Source organism: Nuphar pumila, chromosome 15 (genome assembly GCF_984573655.1).
Source record: "Nuphar pumila chromosome 15, dmNupPumi1.hap1.1, whole genome shotgun sequence".
Lineage (NCBI taxonomy): Eukaryota > Viridiplantae > Streptophyta > Magnoliopsida > Nymphaeales > Nymphaeaceae > Nuphar > Nuphar pumila.
Window position 1 is genome coordinate 50,056,394 of NC_143263.1, and position 18,032 is coordinate 50,074,425.

Here is an 18,032-nt window from a genome sequence, read left to right on the forward strand (position 1 = left end):
TGTCTTGGGGCTATGATACCACTTGATGCAAATTGGTTGTCATATTCACAATAATTTACCAAACTACAAGGAAAAAGGACTTAAAAAGAGGAGAAGATGAAGGATAATCAAAGTTTAGAATGATTCATCATCAAAAACTAATTACAAACTCTAAAATAATGTATTTATATTAAAACACCAAAACCTTATCCCCTACAATGGATCTTAGAAGAATCCAATATCCAAAAGTAAAATTCATGTCTAATTTATATCCAAATTGATCTTGGAGCTAGCAGTCCTTCAGCTTATTTCCATGCATCAGTCCGCTGCCCTGCGAGGTCAAACTTCAGGTTGAGGATTCGACCACCCAGTTTTACATGCTGGTGTTAAAACCAAAGTGACAGATATCAAAGCGTAGTTGGATAGAGGTATAACAGGAAAATAAAAGTTGCGGATAAAAATTAAATGCACATGTATGGTTTTGTTAACGAGTGTAATGCAAATCTAATATTGTATTAGACATAAGGGTGTCAACGGTCGGGTTTGGTTTGAACCCAGGTGGAACCAGACCTGGCCCCAATTTTTTAGTTTGTATTGGGTCTGGACCCAGGTCTAATTGGATCCACCATAACAGAAATCATACTCGGACAGAAGAGACACAGTTGTATATTGCAGCCATTTAGGGCCTGCTTGTTCCATCCCATGGAAGGGAAGGGCATTTCATGGGAAATTAAAGGGCATGGTTTTCTAACCTTTTCATGTGAATCCTTTCATATAAGGAGAGGTATGGAAGGATTTGCACGTGAAAAGTGATGGACAGTGAGGAAAAATTCCTGGACACTCGTAACAGGAAAGCGACACACTCAGGCTCGTTCGTCAAAGACTATGGCATTATCCTGCACTATCGACCGATTGGACTATGTCGCTTTGGATATTCTGTTGTGCTAAGTGCGAAATTCTGAAGTTGAAGGTAGTCCAATCATTTTGTGGTCCGTTGACTTTCGATATTCTGTTGTGCTAAGTGCGAAATTCTGAAGTTGAAGGTAGTCCAATCATTTTGTGGTCCGTTGAGCAGAATAACCTGACCACGAGCATACGTGACACAAGCAATGCAGTGACTTGTCACTTGTATCAACAAAGCACTTTTCCGCCATGATGATTTGATTACTGATCTTGATGAAAGGGATCTAATCACAAAGATGAAAGTGATTAGTCCCCCCATGGGAGGGTCAGGTGCCCAGCCTCCATTAACCGCCTAATTTTCATGTTTGACCTATCCTACTTTGGGGCAGGCTGGGGTCAAATATCCTGGTGATTGGGTTGGGTTGTTTGGGAACCCTGAGCTACCGAGCCAAACAAACCGCAAAGGACATGTTCAGACTTGGCTCATTTCCCAGTTAATTGAGCTTGTGATCGTGTTTAGCCGAGCCGAGCTCAAGATCTGCTTGTCTCTGAATGAGATGAATCAAACACTAGCTATCTCATGTAAAAACATTTTAATATATATTTTTTATATATTTTACTTAAAATATATATTTTAATATATTACACTTAATAGTTTATATTTTATGTATATATTTTTCATGCATTTTTTTCTTTGTATATATAGTTTATGCATTCTTTTTATTTATATATTACACTTAAAATATATTTTCTTATTTATATGATCTCTCCCGAGCCCAGCCAAACACCTTGTGTTCAGTTTCTAATCGTTTAAGCTAAACCAGCTGCTCAAACTGATCACTAAGGCGAGCTGCCGGGTTCTTTTACCAGCCCTAACCATGCCCGTTTTCAACCCTTGATTTAAGGGAGTTTTGAGTGTTGTTCATCCGAAATATGAGGGACATATCCAAAGAACTTGAGTCCAAACCCATTCTAATGATAGTGCAATTTAACCATCCAGCCGCCTCATTAGATCCAACACTAACGGACTTTACCATTACCAAATGATATCGATTCGCCAGTGTCCAAGTATACTTGTTTATAGTTATTGTTATAATTTAGGGTTTTTTTGCAAATTGGTCACTGCCTTATAGCAGATTTGCAAAAACGTCCCCTGCCTTATGATATTTTTCAAATCCATCCCTACCTTTTCACCAACCGTTGCAAATCGGCCCTTGGGGCCATACTGACAAAAGTTAAAAACGGCAAAATCTCTGGAGTCAAAAACTTGGGAGATTTTGAAATTTTTTATAAAATCTTGTATTTCTTTTCAGAAAAATCTTGGCAATAAAAATTAAATTAAAAGTACTAAAAAATCATTTTCATAAGAAAATATAAATATAATACGTTTAAAAATTTAAAAAATCACGATAAATATCTGCTAAAATGGTAAATATCGTTATATTTGTCACATTTTTAAATTCTCGCAAAAAAATACCGTTTTAAACTTTCAGGTAATTTCTTGCAATATTTATCACGGTGTCAATGGGTCCGGTTTACCCAAACCCAACTGGAACCAAACCCTATAAGACCTGGGTATGGTGACAAATAAGAAGACCCGGGCCCAGATGAGAAGGTCCGATTAACACATGAACCTGGGTATGGGTATAGTTTATGAAATTTTACACCAGACATGAACCTAATCTGAGTTCTGATTAAGACCCACAATTTTTTTAATGTAAACATGATAAAAAAATATGATTTTACAGGGTATGATCCGGGTTTGGTTCATGTAGTTTTATCGGGTTCCGGTATGGGTTTTTTTTACAGTATCTGAACCTAATACCATACCCTACCCGAAAATCTGGTCTACGTGTGTCCGAACCAAACCCAACCTGTTGACACCCCTACTCGTTTCCAAGAACTCGTCATCATTATCACGATGTTACGACTGGTTGGTCTGTGCTGGTGGTAGCGGCACGGCTCAATCAAACCTACCAGTATGCTCTGAGAGACTCTCTGAACACGTGAGGGTGAGCAAGCAGGTAAGAAGAACCGGCAGGTAGACCGGCCAGTCAGAAGCCAACCTTTCCCCCACGGAGTTCCCCCATCTGTAGTGTAGGGCAGCCCAATCCCCATCGTCTACTTTCCTAAAAAGTGCTGCACAAACAAAGCCGGCGACACGTGGGCAATTAAAACTCAGTAGACCAAATTGCCCCTGTTCAATCAAAAGTTTGCAACAGCAACCCTCTTTTGAACACCGTAATCTTTTTTTTTTTTTTCTTAGCAGCTATTGTTTACCAAAATCGACCAATACATGTCGTGGAAATTGGTTTTGGTTATGTGGTACCGATGGTACTTTTGTAGTTTAGAGTGACATTAAGGGTAGTCTCTCCTTACATCCCAAACGTGGGGTGCTTAAATCAAAGCGGTCCACCATCTGTCGAACTCGGACTTGGTTCGATCCCATGGCCATCAACGAAGCAATCTCGCCGGGGACGAGGTTGCAGCGGCAACTGCAAGCAGCGGTTCAAAGCCTCCAGTGGACTTACAGTGTGTTTTGGCAAGTGTGCCCACGGCAAGGGTGAGTACCGTTTTATGTCACCGGAGAAACGAACGGTTTTACGCCGCCGGAGAAGCAAACCGTAGGTTGGCAGGCACTGACCAGCACGACCAGGTCTCTTACTCGGGGGGTGGTTTCCCCATTCCTCATGGAAAAAAAAAAATCCAGGGTTTGTTTTCATTCATATATGTCTAAGCCGTGGCCAACTTTAAAACTTGATGGTAGTTTTGGCTCTGGATGGCTTGCTTTTCTATTGCTTCTATGCAATTTATGTCAAGAAAAAATCATGGCTGCTTGCAGCAATTCATCTGTTGATGGAGCCTATCACTGTGATTCGGCAGATGGCAGACGATTTTCTATTTTCACTGTGGTTCCCATCTATAGCATTGTTGATAGCGTTAGATCTATGTCGTAAATCTTAGTGCTCGATTGCTTAATTTTTCTCATTTTGGTGCTCTCTCTCTCTCTCTCTCTCTCTCTCTCTCTCTCTCTCTCTCAAATAAATGTCTACTATGGGTTATAGCTCGGTTAGTACTGATTTGAGAAAGGTTTCTTAATTATTGTTTTCCTTATAGTTCAGAGGGTTTTGGTTTTACATAGGGGTGTCAACGGATCGGGTTTGACCCAGACCCGACCTGACCCATACCAAACCCTATAGGTCAGGGGTTTGGTGATAAATAAGAATTCCCGCACGATTAGAATTTGGGTTTTTCCCAAAGGGTCCAATTAATACATGGAGCTGGGTATGTTTTGTGAAATTTTATAACCGACCCGAGTTCTTATTAAGATCCGCAAATTTTCAATGTAAAAATGATAAAAAATTATTATTTTACCGGGTATGATCTGGGACTGGTTCATGTAATTCTTATAGCATCCGGGTATGGATTCTCTTATGGTGGGTCCGATTAGACCCGGGTCTGGACCTGGTACCATCATCTCAAATCTGTTTTGAGTCTGGTTTCACCTGGGTCCGAACCAACCCAACCCGTTGACACCCCTAGTTTTACAAGGTTGTTAATGACATTTTATAAGCAATTTGGCAACTTATCTGGTTTCCTGCCGTTGAGTGAGAATTTATCTATTCTTGTATGCTTGTTGATATAGCTTAGCTACTATACACATGTTCTGTTAAACTTAGAAGTAGGTATGCTTATTGATAGCTTAGCTACTATACTTATGTTCTCTTAAACTCATATAAATTAGCTGTATAGCGACCTTTTAGGGATGGATAAATCTGGAAGCTGCGTCAAAGTTTAGATATATCCCAGCTCGGTTTTCAGGATAGAGGCTGTTCCACTTTTGTGTTTTGCCCCCCTCTTTTCTTCCAGTAGGTGAACTGTGTGAGGTGCAATATGACGACTTGCCAATGCAATGCACTTTTTCTAATATGCATATATATAAACTCTATGGTTGTAAGCAGAATCCTGCATAGGCCCTGGGGTTGAGGGTACTAGCCCTGGCTTTGTCCTGCCCCAGCTTCTTCAGGCCAGGCTCAGAGTTTCTCCAGGTTAAATATGAAAAAAAAAAAACTCTATGGTTGTAGTTGTGCTTTTTTTTCTTCTCTATGTGGAGCTTAAAACCCATTTCCTTATGGATCTCGCGGTATCGTGCCTGTTAGGTTGCTCTTGGTCTCAGAGCTTTGTGCTTAAATGATACCCAACTTTGATTTGGTTTTGTTTTTTGTTTTTTTTATAGTTCAAGGAAAAATTTCCCCATCACCAACCGCTCATTGGCTGGACTCAGGTTGGTAAAACCAATGTTGTCAGCAGCATCGTATCTGCTAATACATCTCGTATCAGCAGAAAATCGATATGATTCACCCCTGAATCGGTTATTTTTTAATAAATATAAAAAAATACTTAAAATTATTTTTTAATATTATTTTAATGGCTTTAACATGTGTCGCATTCTGATTCACTTGAGTATCGCCGATCACCTAAATAGTTGGCCAATACCGATACTGACAACATTGGGTAAAATCCTTGAGGTCCGAGCAGGAATCCAGGGAGGGAGCGCGCCTACATGCTATGATTAAGTGCCATAACCAATCACATGACAGCATTTTGTGTGTGTGGGTAGGTGTGTGTCTGCACACTCTGTAACTGTGGGCCCCATACAATGCTGTCATGTAATTGGCTATGGCACTTAACGGCTCCCTTGATCTCAACTCCTTGAGGTCCCCGTGCCTACCAGGGAGTACACCCAGCTTCTCACTTGCTGCGAGGAATGCTGCCCATGGGTTTTGGAACTTGTGATGTCTCACCAACCTGGTGGTGTTCACAAGTCGCCCCTACCATGGTATTTTTTGCCTTGACAGCTTCAATGCGAATTGGGTGCATTCATGTCAGCTAACTAATTAAGCTTACTCCTTAAGATACAGAAAGAACTTGTCATGATCATCATCATTAACATCAAATCTAGTTACTCCCATTGAGAATTTAGCCATTTTTTTCATAACTTGGTGTTGGTGGTGATCAGGGTGCTCGTCTGGTGTGATGGATACTACAATGGTGCAATAAAGACAAGGAAGACGGTTCAACTTCAGCCCATGGAGGTGAGCACTGAGGAGGTGTGCTTGCAAAGGAGCCAGCAACTTAGAGAGCTTTACGAGTCGCTCTCGGCCGATGAATCGAACCAACCATCAAGGAGGCCCTGTGCGGCCTTGACTCCAGAGGACCTCGCCGAGTCTGAGTGGTTCTACCTAATGTGCATCTCTTTCTCCTTTCCTCCTGGTATGGGGTAAGTGACATCATCACCATCTTCTTCTTCTTACTCTTTAAAGTGTGACTGCAATGGCTTGAGTACCTAAAAATTGAAACTTGATACCTTTTTCATGCTACTCAACAAATTCTCATCAAGTTTTTCTGTAGGCCAAGTAGCCAAATTTTAACATGGGAAAAATGCGGTTTACCCCCACCGACCAGTCACCTTATCATACCTTACTTATTTGAGGAAATGGTAACAATAAATGTTGCACGTCTGCTATTCTCAGAAATCGACACCACCATAACATCAACAAATCAAAAACTGCAGGACAATAATGGGTCCTCTTACTTCCAAAGTCTCTTATTATATATCCTGAGCCATATTTTGTGAAGTTGGAAAGTCTTCCCATCCTAAATGCTTTCATCCGAGATTTCAAAAAGTATAGAAAGACCTTTTAAAATCAATGGTTGCTACTCACTCAGGATCTACTAAAAAAGTTGGGAATTCCATCTTGCAAATCGATGCCCGTTGTGCGTCTGTGATGAAGAAGTAACCATCCACATATTCTGGTCTTGTTGCTTCACCCAAGCGATTTTTCGCATGTCCTTCATTCTCCCAAAAAACTGATTTTAGAACCTTGCTGCTCTTGGTCCACCCTCTCTCCAACATTCTGGGAAGTGGTTACAAATCTTGAGATGGTGGATCTGGAAGGAAAAAAATGGCAGGATTTTTTTTTAGTGAAGTGTTGTATTGTAGAACCCATGTCAAGTTGAAATGATCTGTACCAATTAGAGTTGAGGAAGTCCTTGCTCATCTCCATGTGGACTAGCTAGGGGTGGGCAACAGGCTGGCCGCCTGATGGGCCAAGCCGACCTAGCCCACCTTGGGCTGGGTTTGTTGGGGGCATTATTTTAGGCCCGGACCCCTTAGGTACCGGGCCGAAACCCTGCCTGTTACATACATGGGCTGGCCTGTGGGCTATCGGGCCCGTTAGATGGGCCTGAGTTATTTATTAATTTTTTTAATAAAATAAAAAAATTAAAAATTAACTATTACATAATAAATAACTATTACTATTTACCTAATTAGTTGCATGAGAACTTGCTATTTGTTAATTATTGTTATTTACCTAATTAGTTGCACTAATTAAGAATTAGGTTTTTGTGTTGTATCATATAAAATAAAGGAAAATAAATGGGTTTGGGCTGGGCCCCGCTTCACATTGGCCCGTTGGGTCAATAGGCCGGGCCATGGGCTGGCCAAAAGCCCACCCCCAATGCAGACCATTTGTAGGTGGCAATTGAGACTGCTTGTTGCCCTAAAATATCTCGCAAAATCGTTGTGCTGAAAACTCGATTGATTCATCTTTGACACAGGATTGACGTCACTGTGTTGTGATTGTCGAGTAGGGAAAAAATGATGAGTACCAAATAAGAAAACCTAGGGAAAACGGGGAATCAATGGCTTCTCATGGTGATACCCCAAGGATTGCTTACTTGGCCTTAGGCTTGGGGAGAGGGAAGATCAAGTGTAATCACATTGCATGCTTTGAGTGTGCCGCTGCACCTGACTGCTTCATCTTTAGGATACTGTGGGGGGCAACAGAAGATGAAAGGGAAGATCAAGGGCAGAGGCGCACTAAAGTGTGAAATATGATTGCACCTGATCTGCCATCACTTGGAGGGCGGATCAGGTGCAATCACATTTCACACTTTTGAATGTGCCATGGCACCTGACTACCCTCCATCTCTACGGTACAGCCTGTCAGTTGTGAGGCCCAACAGAAAATGGAGAAGTACAATGTGATTTTTATTTTTTTTGCTAGGGCAAGGAAACCTCCCACCCTCATCACCAACTGCACATTGTTTACCCTCTGATTAGTAAGACCCTTGAGGTTCCCTCTGCCCACAGGGGAGGGGAGAGAGGGTACACCCTACTTCCACCCTGTGGCAAGGGACACAACCCACAGGTTTTGTAACATTAATGGTCAGTCAACTTGGTGACATTCACAAGTTGCCTTTAGATTGTGCTTCTTTCTTAACTGCAAAGCAACGATATTTTGCCTGTCATTTAAGATAGTAAATAGCATCAAAAAAAAAAATTTGTTTTTTTTATAAAATATTTTTTTAGATTACTTTTTTTTGTTTTTTCATAAATGTTTTTTGTTTAAATTACTTTTTTACCTGTATTTTACTGATAAAAATAAGAGAAAAATAAACAATTCAATGTTTGTGATGGTATCTACCATCATTTTTCCTGTTTTAAAAATTTTGTCACTAGCAAAGACGAGCATGCTCGCAGCAAATGCACACGCATGCAAGAAGGGCACGGGGCCAAAAAAAAAAAACCATGTTTGTTTGAATGAACAATCACAACTGATAAAGTAGAAGCCACAGTTGGCAATCACTATATATCACAACTTGTGCTTTTCTCATGTTTCACCAACTTTGAGAAAGTGTTGTGATGGTAAATTTGCAATCACAAAATCTTAAGAAAATTCAAGAATCACAACACAAAATATTTCCCTCTCTTCTAGGGGCTATACCCGTTTCTTAGGCAAAACTTATACGACCTAAATAAGTTTGCCAGGATCAATTCACTTTATCCCACGTGTCACTTCAGCTGCTCTGGCTTTTAGGACGAACATGCAGTTCCAATCTGTACGTACATGAAAACAAGGAGAGCAGTAGGTCTCTGACTGTTTGTGTCCCTTGAGTTGTTTTGACTCTGCCCAATTACATGGTCCCCTCGGTGGCGTAGGTCTCTAAGTGCTTCTCATCCATAAGGGTGACTCGTGAATGTCACCAAGTTGATAGTATGTCACGAGTTCAAAACTTGCAGGTGTCTGTAAGCCGAAGCTAAATGTACTCTTTGTTGGGCAAAAGGGGATACTGGGGTTTTAAGACAATAAATTCAGTGAATGAGGTGCATTTTGGGGGGGGGGGGGGGGGGGGGGGGGGGTATTTGGGAAAAATAAAAAGATTAACATAAAAACGTATGTTTATTAATGTTGTCAAAATTAAATTGAATCCCGAATCGGTTTGCTTTTACTTTTTAATTTTTGCGATAATTATATTATTTATTGGCTACTTGATTGTATAAGCACTAAATGCATATTTAGAATTTGAATGAACTTTCTGTATTTTCACAAATGTTCTTGAATTCTTTTGAATTTTTTTATCATTTTCTAACTTTTAAAAATTCAAAAAAAATAAAAAAGGTTGATTCACTAGGATTTGATTCAGTATCATCATTTTGAGAAAAAAAAAGATTCGGTGCAAAAACTGATTCTGATGATATATTGCTGTATAGGCTGCCAGGAAAGGCACTGGCAAGGAGGCAGCACGTATGGCTCACAGGCGCCCACGAAGTTGACAGCAAGGTGTTCTCCCGAGCCATCCTAGCAAAGGTAACCACCCCAACTCGATTTACATTTCCTATCAATATCACGGTTGCTTACCATCACTTTTATTAAATTAATCGGTGATTCTTATATTTTTACTCTCTCCTCTTACTGTCCATTTCTCTTCCTCTGTCAGAGCGCACGCATTCAGGTAAATCACTCATACCACCACCCTTTTTTTTCTGTTTTTTTATGATTAAAAAAGAAAGGTTAAAAAAGATCGTAGCATCATCATAATCTGTGATCGTGAACTGTTATGCAGACCGTTTTGTGCATTCCTGCCATGGATGGCGTTGTCGAACTAGGCGCCACAGAAAGGGTATGACTCTCTCTTTTTCTCTCTCTTCTTCTTCAAGAGCCCGGCTGATCTCTGTGTTTTTTTTTCTCTGTTTTGCCTTTATGCTTCTGTTGTTTGCTTGCGGGCTCAACTCTTTGTTGATCCCCTACCTTAGTAAATGTTTCTTTCGGCTCTCTTTCTCTCTCTCCATGAAAAGTCAAGATCAGAGAACAACAGTTCAATACTCAGGTTCGGGATTTACAAATTCCTTCACCACCAAACATCAAACTGAGGTTTGATCCAATTCACAAGGCATTCTAGTAGACAAGTATATGCTGGACTGGATCAGCTTGGTTAATGGGACCGATACTTTTGGCCTCTATAAGTAGCTCAAGCGTTAGGAAAGCTACCAACATTAGAAAAATTACCAACCCCTACTTTCCCAAATGGCTGAGGGGTGAGCCTACAGCCTTCAAGGTTGCTGCCACGTGTTAATGAATGAGCCCCATCCTGCCTTAGTTGCTGTCACGTGCCCTCCCAAATTCCCAATGGCCTGAACCAAGATACTTTGCTAAGTAGTAAGTACTCGGCCCAAGTTAAACATCTCGAAACTACATTAACCAATGACGATGTATAAGCTAATGACGTATTTGACCAACCTTGATCTTAGTTCCTATGAATACAAGGTATACCTGAATGACCATTTTTGTGTGCTCCCGCAATGACCAGGTAGGATCAGTCTGCCACGAGAACAATAAAGATGAACAAGGCAATTCAAACCGTTTCAAGCACTCACTCTTTTTTTTTCCTGAAACAGATTCAGGAGGATCTAAGCATCGTTAACCATGCTAAAAGCTTCTTTGTTGATGATAACCAATCCAAACCAGTATGTTCTGAGCATTCCACCTCCAAACCTGCTACAGCAACCGAAAGGAAACAACTTCCCGCAGCAGGGCACCACCACATGCCTCCACCTGCACTTAGCCCACAATTCCATGTCCATGATCTACAGCAATCAGATGCAGAAGCTGATGATGATGTCGATTCCGATTCGGAAGCAGACACAGACAGCCGCAGCAAACCCAATGATGTAGAGACGGCAATGCCGGTAGCTCCCCCTGTGGAAATGGTAGAGCCACCCAGCGAGCTAATGCAATTGGAGATGTCTGCAGATATACGGATCGGATCGCCGGAAGACTGCTCAAACCATTTAGATTCAGAAATTCAGCTAATTGCAGTTAGCAATCCCACCACACAGCAAAAGGGCAGTTGCTTCCTGCCAGACGAAGGTCATACTTGGCCGCTTTTACAGGATGAGATTAGTAATGGCATGCCAAATTCAGGTATAGACCAGCTAAACCATACAATTAAGTTCTTCTATGCCCTTCTGTAACATCTAACTAGCCTATAACTAAAAGGAATAGAACCTTCCAATAGGATTAACAAAGTCCTGCAGTCTGGCATGAAACTATGTATGACATCCACTCCCATAAGATCAAACTGATCAAATTCATGATGTTTATTTTCATTGATCAAACTGCAGGAGCACCACAGATACAAGATTTGAGACAAGAAGATGCTCACTATTCCCAGACCGTGTCAACTATATTGCAGCACAATCCGAGTCGATGGATGGACCCCCCTCTAATTGCTTATCTGCACCCGTCACAGCATTCTGCATTTTCTGCATGGAGTGGCAGCTCGGATGATGCCCTGCAGGTGTCAATGGAAGAAGGTTCACAGTGGCTGTTGAAGTATGTCCTGTTTAGTGTCCCTTTCCTCCATAACAAGTATAGGGATGAGAATTCTCCTAAAGCAAGGGATGGAGACAGTGGGAGCAGCAGATTTAGAAAGGGTACACCTCAAGACGAGCTCGGCGCAAACCATGTGTTGGCTGAGCGGAAGAGAAGGGAAAAACTGAATGAAAGATTTATAATCTTGCGCTCACTAGTTCCTTTTGTGACCAAGGTTTGCATGACCATGTCATTGCTCAAGCATTTGTTTCCTTATCAACAACTGCAGTTCATCAATACAATACTTAGTGCATCTCGCGCAGTAGTTATTGCTGCAGTCCATCAATACAACAACTTAATGCATCTGGCATAATAGTTAAAAAACTTGACTAGCAATAGGGAAACATAGATCGGATAATATCCCAGATTATAGCTCTGCACAATTTTATCTTGATTATGTGTTTTGAGAGACCAACTCATGTCACTCTTCCTCAAACCATCTTGCAGATGGATAAGGCTTCAATCCTAGGTGACACAATAGAGTATGTAAAGCAACTCAGAAGGCGTATACAGGACCTTGAATCACGTAACAGACAGATGGAAGCGGATCTGAGAGCAAAAGGACTAGAGACACACAAAACATACAACACCAAAGACGGAACAGCTCAAGCAAACAGCAATATCACAACCAGCAATATTCATGGTCAAAGTGAGAAAAGTAAAGCTCCAATCTTAGATAAGAGAAAGCTAAGAATATTGGAAGGAGATGGAGCAGCAAAGACCAAGGCAACTGGGGGACCCATCACAATTGTGCAGGTTTCTATAATTGAGAGTGATGCTCTGCTTGAGTTGCAGTGCCCACACAAAGATGGGCTATTGCTAGAGACCATGCAAGCATTGAGTGAGCTCCGTTTGGAAGCTCAGTCTGTTCAATATTCATCAGCAAATGGTATTTTTGTTGCGGAAATTCGAGCCAAGGTACATAAAAAACATTTGCATCACATGCATCTCTCTCCTAACCATTTAAAAAATAAACAGCAACTAGACTGAAAACTAGGTAATTAAAATGAACTTTGGGAAAACCACGACCATGAGTTTAATTCAGACCAATTAGATAAGCATAAATTATTACAGTTATAATCTAAAAAAACTATTAGGTAATGTCTGACATACAATGGTAATCCTCAAAATACTGAATGCGCTTTCAAGTTCTGGATTTCTGTATTTTCAATGGAGGCATGCTGACTTCAAGCAAACTCAGCAGCAATAAATTCATACAAAGTTACCCCATAAGATTGCAATTCAGAATGAATTGAAACACACACACAGACGTGTGCATGCACACACGTACTCCACACACATGGAACTAATGAAGATACTTTCTTACATGTTCCAATTTGGGGATGCAGGTTAAAGAAGGGCCTAGCGGAAAAAAGATTAGCATCACTGACGTGAAGCAGTCCATTCACCATATCTTCTCCCCTTGCTGAGAAACCAGATTAACTGGGCGGAATGCGTGAGAATAAACTGATCACACTGCTGAGTTAATTGGTTTGCATACAGCGATCATGTTCGCCATATCTATGTCTAACTACTATGCCAAGGAAACAACCATTTCTTCCGGATCCCATTGTAAAAAAGATTTAGCTCCCTCAATGTGTTCCTCTGACAAGAGGCTATCTTGATGGCTGACTTGTAACAATTGCAGTTAAAATAATGTACAGTTCAATAAAAAATAAAAATGTCCAACCCTCCAAAACAAACTAGGAAGGACAGGAACAACTTTAGTCAGCATGCCTTTGACATGTTTCATCTCAAAACCAATGCAGAAAAACATATTAGCAGCTGGTTAAAGAACATACACAATCTTCTGGAAAAAAAAATGCTGTTTGACAGTTGTAGGAAGTTTGCACATCAGCAATAACTAAAAAGATCTGAGGGGATATGCCAACAAAAATAAGTATATGCATCCTTTTGGGAATAGACATTTAATATTCTCAAAGAGAAAGTTCAGCTCCAGGCCATCCACGACTACATCCAAAACTTCAGTTTCATCTCATTATAAAAAAAATGTACTATTCCCCACTTTAAGTTGTTTATGTAAGGAAATGATAGTCTTCAAATGCGAACAAGAATTTCCACCAATAAGTACCAAATGAACAAGCACAAAAGTGGGCCACAAAGCTTACACTATCAAAACCCACAATGGCACACAGAAAGAAGACTCTAAATATAAAAATTTTATTTTATTGATGTTCAAGTATGAAGCATACCATAAAATGAGGGGGATATCCCCTATTTTTATACAAGAGATGAGAGCCAAAATTACAATAAGAGATAAAGATAAAATAATATATATAATACACATATGTATATTTTTTTTTTTGAACACTCCCCCTCAAACATATGGTATAATGACCCAAAGTTTGCCTAAAAGGAAGTGGAATCTAAGAACTGAGAGAGGCTTGGTGAAGAAATCTGTTAATTGGCACTCTAACGTAGACTGATCAATATTGTCATTTAGATACTTTTCTCGTACATAGTGACAATTCATTTTGATATGTTTGATGTGCTCGTGAAACGTTTTGTTGTTTACAATATAAATCACACTTTTTTGTGGCAACATATTTTCAAAACTCTTGTTACTTGAATCCTCTGCCAGCAATCTCTTTAGCCAGGCCACTTCCATCATGATAGTAATCATTGTTCAGTATTCAATTTTGGTTGATGACAAAGAAACATTCGTTACTTCTTGCACCTCCACAAAATCAGGGATTCACCTAAAAATACATAAAAAAACCCATGGTGAAGCGATTGTTATTGAGATCACATCTCCCCTCAGCATCAGTATAACAAAGTAAATCTAACGTAGATGAAGAAGTGTAAGACTCGTGCTTTTCAAAAAAAAATTGATATTTTGAATCCAGGTCTTTAATCCCCCCGGAGGATTTTTCTTTTTATAAAAAACATTGAGGCCCTCCTGCCCTGACTCTCTCTGCTGGACCCTGATCCTCTGTCGGAATCCCCCTCTCTCTGCTCAACCCCAATCCCGTGCCGAAATCCCCCCTCTTGTCTTCTTCTTCTTCCTCATGCCGACCCACTCTCACCGAAGAACTCCGAACCCCAACGCCTCCCTCTTCTTTCCCCCTTCATCTTCCTCTTCCTGTCATCGACACACCCGGACCAGGGCCGCCTCCCTCAGGTACGTAGCTTCCTCTCTTTCTCTCTGCCCCTCTCTCGCTCTCATCTGTTACCGACAGGAGGGCGCCGCCCTCTTGCCCCCCCCCCCCTCTCTCTCGTCTCTCTCCCTTCCAGAATCTCTCTCTCTTTCTCATGTTCATGCTGAAGCCCCCCTTTCCTCCCTCCTTCACGACTACCTCCCCTACCCCTCTTCTTCTGTTTTTGGCAAGAGGAGGCAGACCCAGCCCACAACCTTCCTCCTCCTCTTGTTTTCTTATTGATGAAAGAGGGTCTTGCCCTCCTCCACCGTGTTCTGCCAGACAGAGGGAGATGCCCCCCTCTCCTCTCCTCCCCTATTTTTCTCTCTCTCTTCTCTGTGTGTTTTTCGATAGAACGGAAGTGGGCAGGCACCCCCCCCCCCCCCCGTCGCACCATTTTTGTCGAGCTGAGCCCTGATAGGGCCAGCCCCTATCACACACTTTTTTCGAGTTGAGCCCCTATCGCACCTCTTTGCCACGCTGAGCCCCGACAGGGCCAGCCCCTGTCACACCTCTTTATCGAGTTGAGACCCAAACAGGGCCAGCCCCCCTGTCACATCACATCAGTGGCGTTGTCAACGAGTCAGGTTGTTTGAGAATGCAGCGCTAATCGGGGCACATGAGAGGGTGAGGGCCTTGTCGCTCCCTTGTAGCCCATGTCATCCACTTTCAGACTGAGTAGCAAACTAAGCCTCGCTGAGTCGAACTTTACCCCCACCTCTTGTGCCGAGCCCAGCTTGATTCGGTCGGCTCAGCCCGGTCAACTTGAATTGAGTTCAAGTTTGACCTCTGTGATCCAATAATCATCACAATAAAGTTTTAATAATATCCTTTATGCAATACAACGTAATCTTTTTAGCACTTTACACCGGCACAACATATGTAATACGCTTATCAAGGCACGAGCTTTTAAAAACCTATGCTTGGAATCGTCAGTGGGTCCGACCATCTCCGAGGTAAGGGAAAGTTGCCTATGAGAATAAATAACAGAATACTTCTAACTTATACATAATATATATATATATATATATATATATATATATATATATATATATGTTTTTAACTCAAAGACGCAATTTTGTGTTTCTTATTCATATAAATTATGTCATTTACTTTGCCGTCGTGCTGTAATGTGCATAGGCTACTGCTTATGCTATTTATTTAGCTGATGTACGGTTTCGTACATCGCACATCGCTTACGCAACTTATTTAGCTTGATGTGTGGTTTCACACATTGGGTCTTGTTTTATGTCATTTACTTGGCTACTGCTTACACTATTTATTTAGCCGATGTACGATTTTGTACATCGTGTATTTTTACGCAGTTTAATTAGCTGATGTACGGTTTTATATATCGTGCATCGCTTACGCAATTTATTTAGCTCGATGTGTGGTTTCGCACATCGAGTCTTGCTTTATATTATTTACTTTGTCGTCGTGCTATAATGTGCATAGACTTATGCTTTAATATATATGTATTCTATATACATATATATAACGTGGTAAAGTGCGCAATTTTACGTACTCCTGCCTACCTTGTATTACCCTTACATTAAAGATGCGGATTTGTGCATCATCGCCAACTCTTTATTCTTAAAAGGTTTTCACATGCGAGATTTCAAAGCTCTTAATATTCGTTATGTCGAAAAGCAAAAACAAGTATTTGGCACTTGTGTATTCGCAACCGAGACTTTCTCTCAAACTTGCATAGCGGAAAGACTTCGACTACGTAGCCCTAAGTGGTACGTACGTTCGATCCTTCATTTTGGTATCTGAAATGACTTGGATATTCTCAGCCTAAAGCATGAGACTTTGAAAATTTCTAAATGATGTTGGGGTTTCTTTCTGAGAAACTGATATCCCTTTCATCGTAGTGGTGCTATCAGACATGCGCGGCATGTTAGTACTACGATGATTGGATAAGAGGTTTATGGTAACCTCATAGCATGAAATGGTGTAATAACGTGATGATATTAAGATCCCACTCTTTCTCTGGAGTTTCGTTCCTGAGTACATTTTTTTTTAAATTTTTCATAAGGGTTTCTTTTGAAAATTCCTCTTTTGTATAAACTCTAAATTATCAAAAACCTTGTTTTAAAATCTATGTGGTTTCAATGCTTATATGGAGATACAAATCTATTTGTGTAAAAGAAGGTTCGCCTGTAATGCACTCAAGGACCGTTGACTTGTTATTTCAAACACCATTTTTCACTGAACTGCCATTTTAAACTCTGAAAAATGATTGATTATAAAGCTTTCAAAATTTTTCTAAAAAGTTACAAGTTCAGGATTTTGGGGTGTTATAACTTGGTATCAGAGCGACAGGAAAAATAGTGATTCTTGATCATCTGGCATCTGCATCGCACTATAATGATTAAATTATTTTTTATCTATCCTGATTAAAGAAATATGTTTCAGTTTAGATGTCATACAATGAGATGATCGAGGCGACAAATGCCTTGATCGGAGCAGTTGAACAACTCCAATCAATGGTTTATAACCTAGATCATAAGATGGATAAGTTGACTTATGAAAGCACCAACCTAGGACGACGTGGTAACTGGATGGAATGTCATCAAGCTCATCCAGGTCAAATGTGCCCCCGGGATCTTGTTACTTGTATCTTTTGCGGTAAGATATGTCATTTTGTGCAAGAATGTCATCTTAAACAGGGTCACGATAAGAGGCACTTGGTTGCGCAAGGCTTAGAGGATGAAGCTTCCTCCATAAGAGGTTCTCCGGATATACCTAACACTTTAACCTTATCCCTCTCTCCTCCACCTAACGAGGAGCAGTGTTAAGCAATATCGAATCATTCTTAAAGGGGGAAGTAGAGAATACTAGGATTTTGATGCTTTTTGTAGAATCGACAAACTTTTATCTGGTAGGTTTTAACCTTTTGTATAATCAACCAGCAATGTTGGGTTTTTTTGTAAAATGCTTCGTAGTATATAGAAATATTGTCTCACTTGTTTACCACGATTATTTTAAAATCTTGACTTACACGTCCATTGATGCGAATAAAGGATGACGCGAAGTATGAATGGCGAATCACCTGATGAATGGTCTGAACAACGGGGATTTGTCATGGATTCCCTCAGCACCCTTGCCAATGCTATTCAAAGTCAAGTTCATTCTCAGAGGGATCATGCTGTAACTACTTAGGCGAACCATCATCAAGGCATAATTACTTGCGATTTTTTTTTTAAACTAGATCCCCAAACCTTCGTTGGCAAGGCCGATCTGGAGCTCGCCAAAAACTGGATTGAGG

The 18,032-nt window shown here is 40.7% G+C and overlaps 1 protein-coding gene across 1 annotated transcript; it reads left to right on the plus strand.

The window, feature by feature from the left end:
* The first annotated feature begins 3,318 nt into the window (after window positions 1–3,318).
* On the plus strand, window positions 3,319–13,285 carry LOC149815378 (transcription factor BHLH42-like). Its single transcript, XM_089988924.1, has 9 exons — window positions 3,319–3,445; window positions 5,903–6,163; window positions 9,443–9,539; window positions 9,670–9,684; window positions 9,796–9,852; window positions 10,628–11,153; window positions 11,354–11,778; window positions 12,051–12,521; window positions 12,953–13,285. Exons 1-9 carry the CDS (start codon window positions 3,330–3,332, stop codon window positions 13,031–13,033), a joined length of 2,049 nt encoding a protein of 682 aa, XP_089845050.1. The 5' UTR covers window positions 3,319–3,329; the 3' UTR covers window positions 13,034–13,285.
* The last annotated feature ends 4,747 nt before the right edge of the window (window positions 13,286–18,032 follow it).

Bases quoted from the DNA above. Each gene is read 5' to 3' on its own strand.
- LOC149815378 (XM_089988924.1), top strand. From the start codon at position 3,330: ATGGCCATCAACGAAGCAATCTCGCCGGGGACGAGGTTGCAGCGGCAA. The intron at 9,853-10,627 runs GTATGACTCTCT...TTCCTGAAACAG, and splicing joins AACTAGGCGCCACAGAAAGG to ATTCAGGAGGATCTAAGCAT. The intron at 11,154-11,353 runs GTATAGACCAGC...ATCAAACTGCAG, and splicing joins TAATGGCATGCCAAATTCAG to GAGCACCACAGATACAAGAT.